Source organism: Sebastes umbrosus, chromosome 15 (genome assembly GCF_015220745.1).
Source record: "Sebastes umbrosus isolate fSebUmb1 chromosome 15, fSebUmb1.pri, whole genome shotgun sequence".
NCBI classification, from domain to species: domain Eukaryota; kingdom Metazoa; phylum Chordata; class Actinopteri; order Perciformes; family Sebastidae; genus Sebastes; species Sebastes umbrosus.
In genome coordinates this window covers 29,767,176-29,784,918 of record NC_051283.1, presented here as the reverse complement: position 1 = coordinate 29,784,918, position 17,743 = coordinate 29,767,176, and the positions used below count along the sequence as shown (strand labels likewise).

The 17,743-nt window shown below is 36.2% G+C and overlaps 2 protein-coding genes across 6 annotated transcripts in view; both read right to left on the bottom strand.

The window, feature by feature from the left end:
- Window positions 1-2,079: 2,079 nt before the first annotated feature.
- LOC119502647 (secretagogin-like) lies at window positions 2,080-10,833 on the bottom strand. 4 transcript variants are annotated; one of them, XM_037793681.1, is made up of 12 exons: window positions 8,523-8,566; window positions 8,324-8,382; window positions 6,661-6,731; window positions 6,193-6,288; window positions 5,914-6,003; window positions 5,520-5,576; window positions 4,313-4,390; window positions 4,175-4,230; window positions 3,768-3,813; window positions 3,479-3,538; window positions 3,157-3,225; window positions 2,080-2,750 (listed from the first exon to the last, which is right to left on the bottom strand). In XM_037793681.1, the coding sequence occupies exons 3-12, from the start codon at window positions 6,682-6,684 to the stop codon at window positions 2,625-2,627; spliced, it is 702 nt and encodes a 233-aa protein (XP_037649609.1). In that variant the 5' UTR covers window positions 6,685-6,731; window positions 8,324-8,382; window positions 8,523-8,566; the 3' UTR covers window positions 2,080-2,624. The 4 variants fall into 4 exon arrangements, with proteins under 4 accessions (XP_037649609.1, XP_037649605.1, XP_037649607.1 ...); XM_037793677.1 differs by lacking the exons at window positions 8,324-8,382; window positions 8,523-8,566 and adding an exon at window positions 9,592-10,833; XM_037793679.1 differs by having other exon boundaries at window positions 8,324-8,568.
- Window positions 10,834-11,669: 836 nt separating this feature from the next.
- LOC119503688 (F-actin-uncapping protein LRRC16A) overlaps window positions 11,670-17,743 on the bottom strand; it is a 33,487-nt gene continuing 27,413 nt past the window's right edge. The window contains exons 34-38 of one of the 2 annotated variants that reach the window (XM_037795578.1): window positions 17,111-17,147; window positions 16,692-16,886; window positions 16,398-16,535; window positions 13,354-13,509; window positions 11,670-13,073 (exon numbers count right to left, since the gene is read on the bottom strand). In XM_037795578.1, the coding sequence (XP_037651506.1) occupies window positions 12,949-13,073; window positions 13,354-13,509; window positions 16,398-16,535; window positions 16,692-16,886; window positions 17,111-17,147 (651 nt within the window). In that variant the 3' untranslated portion in view covers window positions 11,670-12,948. Of the gene's footprint in view, window positions 13,074-13,353; window positions 13,510-16,397; window positions 16,536-16,691; window positions 16,920-17,110; window positions 17,148-17,743 lie in introns of both variants that reach the window. The other variant, XM_037795577.1, reaches the window with a different exon arrangement.

The following is a 17,743-nucleotide window of genomic DNA, read 5'->3' as shown; positions in this document are numbered from 1 at the left end:
CCTGGGCAGGTGTTTGCACTTCAGCTCATTTCACACATTTATACATATACAGACAATAGTTGAAGTAGTTTTGGTTTTATCTGTTGAGGTTTTGAGATTTCCTCCGCTGACATTTCTGCCTCAACACAAATAAAACAGAAGTTACAGCAGACCTAGAATCTACATCTAAAAAGTAGTAGAAGAAGAACAAAGTTAACATCCTCAAAGTCCTCAAAACTGATCAGATATCACAATAGACATAAAGCATTTACACAGACAATAAAATAATAAATAAATACATGAATAAATAAATAAATAAATAAAATAAATAAATAAATAAAACATGACATAAATAAAACAAAATAAAAAAAAAGGATTAAGAGATTGTTAGTTGTAGGGTCAGATCATTTTCACTCAAGTTGTTGCTCTCATATTCAGCTCTTTATCTACAAAAACAACACTCTGAAGCTGTATTAAATAAACTTGACAGATGATTAAAATGTTGTGAAGTTGTGAGCTAAAAAAGTTTAAAAGAAAAAAGTATTTTGGGATGTTGCTGTACATTATGCATCTATCAATAGTATTAATAACTTTATTTATAGAACACTTCATAGAGAGATGTAGCTCAAAGTGCTTTACAAAATAAAATAAACACGCAACACATTCAAACAAGGGCAGATAGACAATGAATTTAGACGATAAAAGGACAGTAGATGCTAAAATATACATGGTTTTTAATATAATATGAATATATATAAATATAATATCAGAGGAATTAAAAACAGAGACCATTAAGAATAATAAAAATAAGAGAATTAGTAAGAAAAACAATTAGAATGACATTAATTATAAGCCAAATTAAATTTTTAGACACATCATTGTTTGAGGCTCGAAACATGGTTTTTATGTTTTAACCCATTGAAAAATGCATATTTTAAATAACAGCTGATGATTTTCCAACACATATAATCACCTTTAGATTGATTTCCTTCCCTCCAGGAGAGCTGTCTATAAAAAGCCTCTTGCAGTGAGTTAATAATTTTTGTTGCAGAATTATTGTGTCAGAGAAGAAAGACGCAGCTGAGAGAGATTTAATACTTTTTATTAATCATCATTCATGTTACTGGTTTCACAATAATGTCATGCAAACACGGTTTCATATATTAGCACATTACAAAGAAGCAGCATGCCATGCAATCATGAAAACAGCAACTAGCTTTAAATCCATATTTAAATCATGGTGGCATAAAGCCACATGTAAAGAAATAGTATGAGGTACTTCTCCATAGTGTCTTTGTATTACCTACAGTAGATGGAGTTTGGAGTAACAGACAGGAGTACCAGCACGGGAGCAAAGTAGTGTCCTGCTGTGGACGAGGGCAGCAGGGAAACAGATTTTAGACACCTAAAAGAATCTATATCAGTTTAAATGTATGAATATTTTCACCGCTTTACCTTGCACTGAGACATCTATACAGTCTATGTTTCCGACGGGGAACTGAAACCGTTATCAATGCTCTCTTCAAAGCCACCAGACTCCATTGAAAACAACAGTAATTTCTCGCAGAACACAGGAGTTGCTGGTCCACCGCTGCCTTAATAAAATTACTGTTTTTTTTCAATGGAGTCTGGTGGCTTTGGCGAGAGCATAGATGGATACAACGACTTCAGTTCCCCGTCGGAAAGGGCTGTCTGACGGCAAGGAAAACATTCTAAATAGAGCGTAAACTTAATCTTTTTAGGTGTCTAAAATGTGTTTTCCCTTTTCCCAAAAAGAAGTTTATTCAAGTGTACTATTAGCATACTTCTTTTAAACCTAAAATAACAGAGTTCAGTTTACTTTTTATGTGCTTATCAGAGATATACTTAACAAAATTAGACTTAGGTATACTTGACTTTTACTGACAAGTATACAGAAAAGTCTAAGTATACTTGGCAAAGGTATATAACAGCATGCCTATAAGTTCCCTTGTAATATAATTCACTTCACAGTATAGTTGCAGTACAAAATACAACTTAGATGTAAACTAGTTGTGAACTCAAAATTTACTATTCTTACACTTAAAGTACACTTAAGAGTATACAATTTAGTCCCAAGAAGTATTGAAGTAGTGCATTTACAAGTATACTTATTTACATAAAGTATAGTTGGGAAATATACTTGAACTTTATTTAAGTTTATTTCATAAAATAAACTTGAAGTATACTACTTTTTTCATGAGGGTTGATGCTGTCCCCGTCCACGCTACAGTGCTGTGCGTACTGGTACTGTCTGGTAATACACTGACTATGGAGAAGTACCTCATACAGCCCCACTGGGAAACACCCAACTATCCCTTTAATACACATTAATTCCACTTCTGCAAGGAGTTTTAATACAGAAAAATATATAAATTATGGAAATATACTGTGCTTATATTAATGAGCATATGTAGATAGAGTGGCCTTTAAACACCTAAACTGAGAACCAGTGAAGGAGGAGATACACTTCCAGAACATAGGATGGGAAAAGGAATGGGAAAACATAAAAGATGCACATTCAAATTGAAAAAAGAGAAAGAAAAGAGAAGTTTAAGTAAGGAGTAGAAAGATGGAAGAGAGGAAGGTTTGATGGAGGAAAGAAAGAAAAGAGTGTGAGGGGTTCGTTAGCTGAGTTTGAGGCCGAGGCAGAGAGCCAGCTCGTTCTTCTGGATCTTCCCGTCTCCGTTGATGTCGCAGTGACCCATCAGGGCTTTCCTGAACTTGTCCAGGTCTGTGCCGCTGATGCTGGGCTGGAGGAGAGAGGGGTTAACACAGAGGTCAGAGGACTCCTGAGGCCTGGCCAAGAGGGCAGCATAAACATTACAACAATACACACTCACAAACAATACAAGCAGACAAATACAACTGTCACACATACAGGTTAATGAGCACAGTCCAAGGACTGCTTCCTTCTTATATATACTGTAAGAGCAAACCAATTCAAAAGTCTGCAGACACACAGAGATGGCCATTTAGCAGCAGCATGCAGGCTACAGTGAGATTTCCACAGCCAGTAATAAAACCTAAAGCATAACGGTCCAACTTCTTTAGGCTCCATCAGTCTATCTGATCACTAAAAGTCTCTATCGGCTCCGTTTATAAGGTATAGAAGTCTGTAATGGTATAGTGACATCGTGATGGCTGAAACGTTTTTACCTTCACCAGCTCCATCATGTCCTTGACAAATCCATCCACCTCAGGGCCCTCCAACGCACCCGTCTTACTCTACACACACACACACACACACACACACACACACACAGTGAATAACCTTTTATAATCATCAGGAGAGAGGAAAAACAAAACTACACATTATTGACCTGATTCAGTTTAAAGTGATAGATGGAACCTACGAACATTTTAAATGTACTGTTGTCCAAACATCATTCAGTATTAACACATATTGTATAGGATACTGTATGTACGTATGGTCTCCGTCTGGTCAGACAGTAAACAACATCAAAATATTCAAACTTACAACGTCATAGTGAACAAATATCTTCTCAAAGTCTCTCTTCCTGTCCTCCTGAGTGCAATCCTGAGACCAAATACAGCGAGTACAATAAAGAAATTGTGAGAATATATTATATATAAAAATATTTACACGAAACATTAGGAACATCTACTGGTGAAAGCATACAATCAGTCATAAATATAGAGATTTAGGTGAAAGGGAAGGGTTTATAAGTATTTTCTCTCAGCAGAAATTCATTTAAAAATTTCAAATGTAAAATTAAAAAACTTCTCAATAAACTCTTTAAACTTACGTCCATCTTAAACTTCAGAAGGAAGTTCTCTTTCAGGGCCAAAATCCTTCAGACAACAAGAAAAAGAATTACCCTCATTTTAATTTGACTGTATATTTAAATAAAAACATCATTGTAAGAGACTGTAAGTTTATTCTTCTTCTCACTCCTTTTCGAATATCAAGGCATCGAGTGTTGACAATTTATTTTTCTTACGCTTTTCATTGTATGTAAATACTACTTGTTTCTGACTGTCCACTTGTTGGTACGATCATTCTTTTTCTTTATTTTTTATTTTATTTTTTTTGTATTCTACATGTTTGAAATACATTTTGAAATGAAATGACTGATTTAAATGATATCTGATGTTGTGTCATCAGTCACTCTAATGATTCTCTTCCTGGTCACATGACGCAGAGCAGGAGTACCTGGCCAGGTCATTCAGGTCCAGTCTGCCGTCACGATTTTTGTCAAACATCTTCATCTACAGGAGGAAAAAAAATCCTAATGAAATGATTCTGTCAAAGATGTCAGCGGTACTAATATCTGAACAGTGTAACTGTTACCATGGTGTCGGTGTACTCCTCCAGTTTTTCAGGGCTGATGGACTTCCTGTGTTGGAGGAAGAGGTCCTGGAGGAAGCCCTGAAGGGACAAAAAGAGACTCTAAAAAAAGCCCAAGAATTGCTGGAGGCACCTGGAATCACATAATGTTTACTGTTTGACAACAGACAAAAGACTGATGATAATAAAATGGAAATAGCTCATTTTAAAATTTTACCAACCAGAAAAGGTGCAACTGTGACAGGGTGCACTAGGACCATGCAGGAGCATTAGCCAATCAGGTGAGAGCCACAAGCTCAGGTGTAGAAGACTACAGGCTGCTAGTTAACACTGGAGTTGCATAATGTTTCACCAGTAACCTGATCAATTCCTTTTTTATTTCATTTTTTGCTCACGGTAGTGCACAAATAAAGAAAAAATAAAAGATTCACAAAGAAAACAACTCTATCTGCACATTCCATGAAATAAAATCTTATTTTACCTGCCCCCTTACTCAAAACATAAATAAACAAAAGATTGTTTGTTCATTACAGTTACTTAATAACAAATACTTAAAAAAAGAAGAATCATACACAATAATTAAAACTACTAAGGAAACAGATTACCTGCCACTTCATATATTCTAATAACTCTTTCTTTATACATTTTTTTTTTAACTGAAAAATATTTATATGACCATTTAAATAATTCTGTAAAGACACAGTTTGACCACTTCACATCTGCTTTGAAGCCTCGTCCTCTTTTGTACATTGTCTGGTAGTACTCTGCTTTTGCCCTGTACATAACAATATAATATAGTCCTAAGAAATACTTTGCTTTGTTCAAAACAGACATATTCCAGGACACCTTTGTTTTTACATGTGCTATATGAGACTTTGATGTCATCCATTATCACACCCAAACATCTAAATTCAGACACTCTTTCAATATAAACTCTTTTCCAGTGCTAGTATTAATTATGCATTAAATAAAACTTGCTTTAAAACCAAAGACATATTTTCTATCATTCAAACTTCACCTTGAAATTGATTTCTTGACTATAAATGGAAAACTAGCCGCTACACTTCTGTTTTTAAAGTTCTGTCTACAACTCGATAGTTGCAAATCACAGATCGAGATCACCACTGTGATCTATAATCAACCTCAGGACCAGAAGGAAACGTCCTCCTGACCTCAGGATTAAAGCAGCGTCTGCTAACTCAGCCGTTACCTTGAGCTCAATCGCTGAGATGTAGCCGCTGCTGTCGGCGTCGTAGCTTCTCCAGATCTGCACAAACAAGACAAAAAGCACTAAAAATGCAATCAAATAAAGTTTGAGTCCACCCTCGGAAATGTTCATCACAACCTTGAATATATAAATCATCAACAGTCACCAGGAATCTTTCTCTGGAGACGAATATTCACAGCAAATTTCATGAAAATCTAACCAGTTTTCGAAGGTTGACTGACCGAGTCACCATCCATCTGGTTTAATAAATGAGAGGTATAAGTGCTAACCTGTAAAGTGCTGTTAATAAAACATTATGTAGCTTTACATCACAAACTTGTTGTTTTATATTCCCTGAGCTGTCTGCCACTTGTCCTGTTGACCTTTGACCCCTCACCCTCATGAACTCCACGCTGTTGTCCAGTGGCGTCTCTCTGCGAAACAGAAGCAGGAAGTTCTCATCCTCTGGCAGCATTATGGTGGCCAGCTGGGGAAAAAAAGATTACTGAAGACGTCGTCGCCAGTTTACATGATGCATCAATTTTAATTTGCATACATTAAATGTACGAGAACTAGACTAAGATTGATCTACGCACCAACAACTGAACCATCACCTCAAATATCTGTAAGTCTTTCATAAAACCCAGAAACAGCTCAGAGGAAACAGTGATGTTACCTCTTGTATCTGCAGACGTCCGTCAGCGGCGGTGTCGTACGCAGACATGAATCTTTCTCTCAGTCGTCTGATTTTGTCCTCCGTTATCTCCTCCCTCTGAAAACAGCACAGACTTAATGGTGATTAACTGTGTACTTCGGCATAGTGTCATTTATTAACATTTTAAAAACTGAATGATGAATGGATGTGTCATTGTGGTTTCATTCTTGTGCACACTAAAAAGCCACCATGTGAACATTTTGACATCTCCTGACTTTGGTGCCCCCTGCTGGTAGTATCTAATAAAACACTGTGGCACATTGATGTAGATCTAAAAAAATGAAACACTGAAAGCAACACTCAGTCTTATTTGTATACAACTTGTTCAATGAGAATAAGTTTCACTGATCACAAAAAGCTAAAAAAGATGCAACAAATTGGTCGGAAGACGATCGACTTGAAATGCAGCCTCATATTTTATCTCTTTACCTTCATCCCAAATTTTTCCAGCATGTGTTGGAAGAAGGCGTCCAGCTCCTGTCCTTCGATGTAACCGTTATCTGAAAACAAACCAGACATGTAGTCAAATCAACTGGATACAGCAGCTCACCACGCAATTAACCGCACGATTGTCCATAGTTATTCGCAAATTAATCACGCATTTTTTTTATCTGTTCAAAATGTACCTTAAAGGGAGATTTGTCAATTATTTAATACTCTTATCAACATGGGAGTGGACAAATATGCTGCTTTATGCAAATGTATGTATATATTTATTATTGGAAATCAATTAACAACACAAAACAATGACAGATATTGATCCAGAAACCCTCACAGGTACTGCATTTAGCATAAAACAATATGCTCAAATCATAACATGGCAAACTGCAGCCCAACAGGCAACAACAGCTGTCAGTGTGTCAGTGTGCTGACTTGACTATGACTTGCCCCAAACTGCATGTGATTATCATAAAGTGGGCATGTCTGTAAAGGGGAGACTCGTGGGTACCCATAAAACCCATTTATATTCACATATCTGGAGGTCAGAGGTCAAGGGACCCCTTTGAAAACGGCCATGACAGTTTTTCCTCGCCAAAAATTTGAGTAAGTTTGGAGCGTTATTTAACCTCCTTCTCGCTACAACCGCTGAAAAGATCGATTGCGTTAAAGAAATTAGTAAAAATGTTTGCGTCACAGTTTTAATTAAACCAACAAGATATAATGTTTCCTCTATTTCCAGTCTTAATGCTAAGCTAAGCTAACAGGCTGCTGGATGTAGCTTCATATTTAGCGTACAGACGTGAGTAAGAAAGTGAATAATCGCATTTCCCAAAAATATATTTTAAAGTAGCATAAAATGGAATTAAAGAGCAAGTATGTTACAAAGTACTTAAGTGCTAAATGTGGGTTACTTAGTTAGCGATGTGCCACCACTGACTTTAAAGCCATTGTTTTCCTCGCGGCCCTGAATGAGCGGTTACAGATAATGGACAGATGGACAGATGGATGGATGTCTCTCTCTCACTTAACCCATTAGTGCCCACAACTTAAATTTTTAATTTCCTTAATGGAAGTGTTTTCTCTGAGCTTAATGAAGCACAAGACATTTTCTGAATTGGTCAAACTGTTTGCCTGAAAAGTGAATTTTTTCTTATCATGTTATATGTAGTCTTTGAGCACATTCAGGATTACTGTTTATGCTACAGACTCTTTTATATTTTAGAAAACTACAGTAGTCCCATCATTTGCCCAAAGACTAAATATAGAATAATAAGAAAATGTCCCAGAAACTACAAGGAGCACAATCAAGTATTTATGAACTCATAACAACCTGAATATCAAAGATATTCACACATACACAGTGGAAAAAAAAGAGAAATTCAAATGGAAAACATTTAATTAATAAACACAATCCTGACTTTGATCATTGATGAAAGTCAGATTTTTCATGGGATCTAAAAAATGTCAAAGTTGTACTGTTAGATACTTGACCAAAGTATGTCCGTACCAGATGTCAAGACTTTTGACCAATCTGCGTTTCTTATCATACTAAATATAATCTTTGGGCACAAATGGTTGATCTCATGAATCCCATTAAGTAAAACAGCTGCTATCTGTTTTTAGTGGTGAGATTGTTTTGTCAACCACTTACTGTAACCTCATGCCTCAGTTTGTTCTTACTAATCATACGATTAAACCCTTTAACAGTCTCTGTAAGGACAGACGTGAGGAAATAAATTAATCTGAGTCAAACATTCCTCCTTAGATTAAATATTAATTTTAGGGAGGTGGGATGGTTTACAAAGCAACCGTCATCATCGCAACCTCCCCACATACAGTCCGGTACACACTGTGGCAGCCGCCCATTCTCTGCTTGCTGTTGTTTCCCTTTTCCCCGGTGTTTTTTTGGTTGAATTGCTGAGTGATTGGAGGGTTATTCAGTTCACCTTTTGCAGGGTGTGGGGACTGGCTCTTAAATGATAGTTGAGAGCAGCTTGGTGGTTCCCCTCTTGGCCAATCAGGGTGTGACGACACCCTTTCTGTAGGGCTTAAAAGAGGAGGGAAACTGCACACCCAGTGTTATTCTGATCCTTCCTTCACTAAATGCAACATGTGTTATCAGCCAAGCCAGAAACTCTGGTCTGTTTTTACCCCTTTTGAGATTCTGTGCTGTTTGTGTTTTGCTTATTGAGACTGTTGTCCATCCTATTTGGGGAAACAAAATAAATACTCTTCAATTAGGTACCTGCACTAGGACGTTTAGGTGTTATATGTGCAAGGATCTGGCTTGCCTCACAAAAAGCCTAGCGCCTGCAGGCTGTATTTAGTTATTCTATTCATTTGTTGATTTTCACTGAAACCCTTTATACCCATTTCTTTTAGTCTATTTAATTTGGGGAAACTTTAAAGGAGGGTAAAAGGAAAAATAAAAACAATAATTCAGTTTCCTTAATTGTTTGTTATTGTACATCGAAGAGGCATTTGTTCATTATTATTATTATTATTAAGGCATTTTATTTTATATTATTATGTGGTTGGGAACTGGTTTTCAGTCTTCTGCCTGATCAACTAAAGTCTGGGGGAATCAGTACCGCCACAACACCATCAGGAGCAGTTTGGGGGTTCAGGGTCTTGATCATCTGGACTGAACCACCAAAACCTGATGCTGCTAGACCGCCCCGTTAATGTTTATCTGGATGTATTCTGCAGAGAATAATGTTGTTCTATATATATATATACTGTATAAACCTAAACAGCTTTCTATTGATGTTATGACATATAAGACAATTATTACACCATCAGTTATATGTCCTCTCTGACATTATTCATTACACAGTTCTATATTTGTGACACATTTGTAGGTACATTAAATCACATTATTTATGAGCTGAATAAACAGTTATTAAAACTCTTTCTTACCATCTACGTCGAAGTGTTGCCAGATCTGTAAGAAACCTGCAGCGTCCAGGCTGTCCAAGGCGCTGTCCATGGTGCTGAAGACCCGTCCAGAGGTCGAGCTGCTGACGACAAAACAAAAGGAAAACACTTCTCCCAGCAGACAGAGAGAAAGAGAGAGAGAGATGATCTGTTATCCACTGGAATAAAGACGTATTCTGATTTCACCTTCAGGCGTCTCCTGAATTCACCAAAATGAGACTAAAGAGGGATTCAACAGCTTGTATATGAAGGAGGGAGAGAGAGAGAGAGAGAGGGAGGGAGGGATGGAGAGACAGAAAGAGAGAGTCTGACCAGTAAAACAGTATTTATTGGTAGAAACATACAAATACTGAAATATTTGACAGCTTGATGACGCATTTCCAAAACATATTATTTAACTGAATCTTAAAAAAAAACAAATTTCTTTTTAAAAATAATGACAAAAATATTTCCCAATAAAATAAAAACCATCACCATATATATGTATCTTAAATGAAAAATATAGGCAGCACTTTTTTTCTGCTCATAAAACAATATAAACCCCAGAGTTTGTGCATTTAACTCTGATATAAACCCCATTTATTTTATAAACAGAACCATAAACATATAGGAGTGTTAGTACATATTTACATATTACATCAGTAAGTGCAGCAGTACGTGATTAACAGTAATCAGTATGTGATAAGCCGTGTGTTATTGTGCAATACAGCAGCAGTGTTGATAGATTTTGATTTTTTTGCTCTATTATTTGCCTCTCTAGGAACTATAAGGCACTAATTTGGCTATTTTAGACCTTTTCAGACCGTCGTTATGTGGACTTGAACGTTGACAACAGTATTTAAAAGTCAGAAACTGTTATTTACGATAACTCTGACGTGACATGAACGCAGCATTGACTTACAGTGTAAGAAATATCTGCAGAACCGAAACTATATTTTGTTATTGAGCATCTTGATTTCGGAAATAGCAGTTTGATAAAAATAATCTCAAATCAAGGCTCACTAACTAGCTTTTTTCCTGAGCTTTCAACCACATCTCACAATCTTCATCTTCCGACAGGTGGAGTTTGGTCATCGCTTCATCACTACAAACACCATCCGATTAGACTGTTATCAGGTCATTAAATGGGCCGTTATCAGTGGTTATCAGCCTCATACATGTGGGTCAGAAGGGGCCTGCTACACCTACTAGTAGGTTTTATCATTTATTAACATGGTCGATCACTGGAAGAAGGAATAAAAGAAGACGACAGTGACCTCTAGCGACCGTAGTAATTATGACAGGAGCAATGTTAAGTTTCACTTTTGAAACATAGTTATTTCAAACTAAAACTAGGGCTATCAAAGTTAACGCGATAATAACGAGTTAATGCAAATTTGTTTTAACGCCACTAATTTCCTTAACGCAACTTGCAATTTTTAGATTATAGCGGGCTCCGTTTTAAAGCTCCAATCATGTCATACCAGCTTGTCGCCAAGGAGGTTAAATAACGCTCCAAACTTGAGCTAAATTTTGGCGAGGAAAAACTGTAATGGCCATTTTCAAAGGGGTCCCTTGACCTCTAACCTCCAGATATGTGAATGAAAATGGGTTCTATGGGTACCCACGAGTCTCCCCTTTACAGACATGCCCACTTTATGATAATCACATGCAGTTTGGGGCAAGTCATAGTCAAGTCAGCACACTGACACACTGACAGCTGTTGTTGCCTGTTGGGCTGCAGTTTGCCATGTTATGATGTGAGCATATTGTTTTATGCTAAATGCAGTACCTGTGAGGGTTTCTGGATCAATATCTGTCATTGATTTGTGTTGTAAATTGATTTACAATAATAAATATATACATGCATTTGCATAAAGCAACATGTTTGTCTACTCCTATGTTGATAATACTAAATTAATGATTGACAAATTTCCCTTTACAGTACATTTTGAGCAGATAAAAAATTAGTGATTAATTTGCGATTAATCACAATTAAATATTTGAATCGATGACAGCCTTAGCCAAAACATGTTTTTCCTTAAACTTAACTAAGTGGTTTTGTTGCCTAAACCTATAGAAGCCGTTTTGTTTGTGTTCAAAACGTGACGTTTCATTCAGTTTTACGTGTCAGAACGTGTTGCTTTTAAGTTTCACTTTCACCTTTACAACATAGTAGGTTTAGTAAGCCCCTAATGACCCACATACATGGTGCTCATAGCGTCCGATAATTTTAATATTTAATGGCCTGATAACAGTTGAATCGGGTGAAGTAACAGGTGGGGGTGTAAATATACTGTATATTAGTTAATATTAGGACAACTGAGCAAAGACCTTGAGATGGAGTTGAAATCTACAGAAAAAAGCTCAGACGCAACTAGACGGAGAAGACTGTTAAATAAACCCAGCAAAACCCTGACTAGCCATAACAACAACATATTTGCATTATTATATAATACCATTAAACTTATGGCTTAATACAATATATGTTTTTTAATATCTATATATATACAGCCAATTCCAATGCATACTCAACGTAACATTTCCCATTATCTGTGTTTCATTAAAATTAAATAAAACCTTGAGCAGTCAGGTTAGCATCATTATTAGCAGTCAGGCGGATGTTCTATAGAAATTAAAATACAGTTTTATAAAAAAAAAAAAAAAAAAAAAAAAAAGACTAATTTGTTTCATTTTCAATTCGTCTCAACATTAGTTTGAGCTTTTTAAATATCAATATATATATATATTTTAACTTTGGTTGTAGCAGCAGAGTTATCTTTGTTTTTTCTTGTTGCTTCAGCTGCTTCTAATTTTGCCATTTTCTAATTTGTGGACATTTTTGTTTTTGTTTCAAGACAAATAGTGAATGTTTGCAGGTAAAAGTCACTGACTTACCAGCACTAGTTCACCTGCAGAACAGAAATACAGTAAAACCAAACTGCTTCAGTCTGAACCTACTTAGACTCGTTCCCCTCAGTGCTTCGGACTTATGACCTTTGGATAGCTGGACCTGGTTATCTAAGCAACTACAGATCGTCTCTGCACCAGATAAATCCCATCTGGTCTGCCCTTTATGGTCCTATTAGAGACGGTAATGGAGCTGTTTTGGTGTCCCATTTGGACGAACAGCTGGGACTGATCCGAGGTCAGGAAACTCCACTGATAACAGCATGACACGAGCTAAATCAACTCTTTACAACGTCCCCTCCGTTTACATGTGCCTCACCAGGAATTGTAAAAAATAAATCATTGTCCACCGTCTCTGCTTCTGAGTGTATGTATGTGATTGACCTCCTTAAAGTTTCTCTCTGGTGTAGCGAGGACAGCCGAGCTGGATGTAGAGACGTCTTGTTGGTGTCAGACTGGAGGGGCGTCGTCTGACTCGTCCTCTGATTTGCTGTCAGACTTGTGGTCAGCGGCCGGAGAGGGAACCTCCTCCTCAGCTGGACTGAGATCTGTGTCTGCCGGAGATGGAGGCCTCACTGAAGAGAGAGAGGGATAATACAGATGAAGAAACAAGACAACTAAACAATGAAATATGTTCTTGTCTGACTAAGAAATTAAACTAAAACTACACCAGTAAAAGCAGGTCCTGAAACCAACGATGACAATATTAAGAAATAGTTATTTGATGCTTGATTTAAAAGTGTAAATGCAGTAAACAGAGCAGACATCCAGAGATGTGATTCTTGCAGCATTTAGACAACCATGCAGAGACTGAAACAGGATGTAGCAGATGGACAGGACTGTGATTAGTCGAACCGTAGGCGGGGAGGGACTTGGTTCGCTCTCGGTCGTCCTCGCTCGCAGCAGGAGGACTGGCTGAACTCTTCAGAGACGACCACTGTCTGCCACCGAGGCCGGGTTCAACCTCTGGACTGGCCGGCTCGAACGGATCCCCGACCACGGGAAACTCACCTGCAGGCGAAGAAGAAACAAACAAAAGATGATTTACATCCTTAAATATGTCACCCAACACACACACACACGTATTTCAAACTGACACAGCAGGTGATGACATCCTTCTGTCGGACGATTCCTTCTGTTTCAGACTGATGGAAAGCAGAAAATGAGAATGAATCATTTTCTGTCTTGTCCCTGGGTGACAAAATGATGACAGTCTTTAGTTTTAAGGACTGGATCTTCGGTCTTTTGCATGAAATTATGATTTTTGTGGTCTGATTTGAATGTTCATTCTTAATTTTGGATTATTTAATTGCGTAAATGCATACAATAAGACAATTTTTAGGTAACCAAAGTGTTATAATTAACTTTTTAGGACGGAACCTGCTAAAATACAAAATTAATAAATTACTTGATAAATAAATAAATATGTCATTAAATGTAGCAAAAATAATATTAAAAATAAATGTAGCCATCAATTAATTGATAAAATGTGACATAAATTGATATTTCTGTCTTAGTTTGCTTCTTTATTTAATTATCCTTGTATTAATTCCCTTATTTATTTACTCTTCTGTTTAATTTTCCCTTTTATCTATTTATGTATGTATTTTTATATATTTTTAAATTTTATTTTTATTTTTATTTTTTTTATAATATATTTATTTATTTTTGCACTTATTTTTTTTTTTTTTTTATAAAAATAAATAATTAAATGCAAAAATGCATAAATAAATACATATATTTTATTTATTTATTTTTTATGTATTTATTTCCCAAAACTTATTTATTTCTGTATACTTTTCTTTATGCATTTCTGTCTCATTATGCAAATGAGGGGGCTGTCACTCAACATGTGGGGTCAGATATGGGGTCAATATTATTTTTGCCACATTTAATGACAACAGGCAGTTGAAGTAGGTTTAAATAGTAAGCCAGAATTCAGTCTGTTCACTTACTGAAAGTTTTTTTTACAATAACACTTTATTTTTCTGTTGAAGATGTACTCATGTAACCGCAGAGCGTTTCTGAAGGACATTCTCAACAACTTAACAATCTGCAAACTGAAATAACTTCAGCGTCAGCGTGACGTGTGTAATAAACACTTGTGTCTGTGTAAATGACCTTTTCTTCTTGTCTCTTTGATTTTAAAAACACATCTTTTTGCACGACAATCGCAAGAGACAACTCGCCTTTTTGATTACATAGAAGAAACTCTGTTTTAAGGAAAAATACTGAGTTCCTGTAAGAGTTAATTATACAAGTTCAACTACAAAATCACACACTCACGCTGACATTTGGACATATCCAAGTACAGGCTAGGACCTTTCCTTCAGATGCACTGTGTGGTGTGTGGAGGCGTCAAATATGGCCTTGAAAGCATTCATTAAACAAGTTGTCACCTGTTAAATTGAGTGTTATATTTTCAGCGATGCTCTGAGCCATGCAACCTTGTCTGTTTTCGCTGTAGTCTTCATCATTTCGGTGCTTGTACATTAAAAAATACCCGAATAAATATGTCATTAAATGTAGCAAAAATAATATTGACCCCATATCTGACCCCACATGATGAGTGACAGACCCCTCATTTGCATAATGAGACAGAAATGCATAAAGAAAAGTAAAAAGAAAAGTATACAGAAATAAATAAGTTTGAGGAAATAAATACATAAAAAATAAATAAATACAATGTATGTATTTATTTATTTATGCATTTTTACATTTATTTATTTATTTTTATAAAAATAAATATAAAATAAATATAAAAATAAGTACAAAAATAAATAAATATATTATAAATAAATGCAAAAATAAATGAATAAATAAAAAAATAAATTTTAAAATGAATAAAAATACATACATAAATAAATAAAAGGGAAAATTAAACAGAAGAGTAAATAAATAAGGGACTTAATACAAGGATAATTAAATAAAGAAGGAAACTAAGACAGAAATATCAATTTATGCCACATTTTATCAATTAATTAATGGCTATATTTATTGCTACATTTAATGACATATTTATTTATTTATTTATCGAGTCATTTATTTATTTTGTATTTTAGCAGGTTCCGTCCTCCATTAAAGGTCCCATTTAGAGTCACACAGACCATAAAGCAGGGGATGCTTTAGGGCGTGGCTTGAGAGGTCGCTATCACGGTGGAGTTGTCCATGTTTTCGTCTTCATGAAAGTTAATTATAACATTTTGGTCTCCTAGAAATTGTCTTATTAGGCGTCCGGTTGTACTTAGCTCCACCTGGTTTGCAAAAAAACAAGATGGTGACGGCGAAAATACCAAACTCAAAGCTTCAAAACAGCAGTCCACAAACCAATGGGTAACGTCACGGTGACTACGTCCACTTCTCATATACAGTCTATGTGTAAAAGGCACAGCGACAAACATCAAAGATTATGACCAGAGAGCCGGTTTCCTTCACCAGGACACTAATCAATCAGTTGTCATGATGTTAATCACTGCAGCCAAAATAAAAACACAATTTAAATCTTTCAAGGATAAATCTGAATTGCCTCTTTTAGCTTAAACTGACTTGATCACCAAGTTGTATTTTTTTTTTTAACCAAGTAATCATCCGATTCTTTCAACTGTCAATGTGTTCTTTATTCTAGATTAAAATACAACAACACCTATAATCTGTTAGATATAATCCTAATGAATGAAATCAAACCATTCTGAGGCAAAAAGAAACCTTCCAGTCCAAAGGCAGGAACTGCAATCAGTTTTTGGCAGGTGAAAACTGTATTTTATGGGTTGTAATGGTCCTTTAAAGGAATTTCAGCAGGTAAAAAGGACTGAGTGGATTATAATCTGTCAGATATAATCCTCATAAATGAAATCACACTATTGCTACTACTAACGCCTTGTTTATGAGGAGATACCGACCGTCCAGTGGGGAGAGGGGTCCTGCAGGGTTGCTGCTGGTGCTCTCCCTCTCCTGCTCTGACGGCGCCCTCTTCAGGCGAGGAGCAGGAAGTGGTCCTTTAGCAGACGAGCTGCCTGCTGGAGCCTCAGCAGAGTCATCTGAGAAACAAGAGTACAAATACACACATTTATATATATATAGGAGTTAAACTATGGCTTGTGATAATAAATATATTTTGAAACAGCTTCCTCATGTCGGTCTGATACCCCTCTAGTGGTGTTTTGTATCCCCGTTTTCTCCCAATCTTTGCCTACCGAAGATGGAGGTGCTGCTCGGCCTGGGACTGGTCGGACTGGTCGGATTGGTCGGACTGGCAGGACTTGCAGGACTGAGGGGTCCGGAGGTGCGGGGCCCCAGCGGGGGTTTTAAGGCCTGGGGTGGGGGCGGTTTGGGGGTGACGCTGGGTGGTTTTGACCTGGGAGTCGGCTCTGGTCTGGACTCATCAGCGTCTGCTGGGACAACGGGATGGATGTCTGACTTGGCTGCAGGAAAATGACAGTTAGGAGTCATGAAGAGCTACTACTGACTTACTATCACAACACTGAGGTGTAATGGATTGTGAACTGTTAATTAATTACTGAGGAAACTTTATATATAATGAAACTGTAACATTTAACCTTCTGATTATGGCTAGAAAATCTAACATAAGTACCACAGGTAACTAGAAACTCACCTTTATCATCCTCCACCTTGTCCAGCAAGGACTCCGACTGAAAATAGAGAGACTTCATTCAAGTTATTCTTCGTCATGTGCACAACAAGTACAGACTATGTTGGACATTAAATTCTTAGATCTCAGGCTCCACTTCCATAATGCTCATAAAATATGTTAAAAAAGAAAATCATAAAGTAAAAGATGAGAATCTAAGACATAAAATAGTGCAGAAGTTAAAATATAGAGATAGAATATAATATATAAAATAAAATGACATATATTAGAGGACAGACAATTACTTATAATAATAATAACATAATATCATTATTAATTATAATAAAGGCAATGCGTTCAGTTATTATTAATATTACTAAATCAATTACAGATATTCAAAACCCTAGTATGTAATTCCACAATAGTATAATTTTCTACATATATAGGTGTTATTTGAGTAAAAATTAAAATGCAATAATCCAACTTTCATTTTCACACCGAGCTGTACAGTGGACAATATTCAAACGTTGATGCAAATTTAAAAATTAAAAATGCAATATAAACAATGTAACCCGATTTGCCATTTATGCAAGCAATAATTAAATCACAATTAAAATACAATTTTCTAACAATTTGAAAAAGTTTTGACGTTAAATT

Bases quoted from the DNA above. Each gene is read 5' to 3' on its own strand.
- LOC119502647 (XM_037793677.1), bottom strand. From the start codon at position 9,661: ATGGACAGCGCCTTGGACAGCCTGGACGCTGCAGGTTTCTTACAGATC. The intron at 3,226-3,478 runs GTAAGTTTGAAT...GTGTGTGTGTAG, and splicing joins TATTTGTTCACTATGACGTT to AGTAAGACGGGTGCGTTGGA. The intron at 2,751-3,156 runs GTAAAAACGTTT...TCTCTCCTCCAG, and splicing joins ACATGATGGAGCTGGTGAAG to CCCAGCATCAGCGGCACAGA.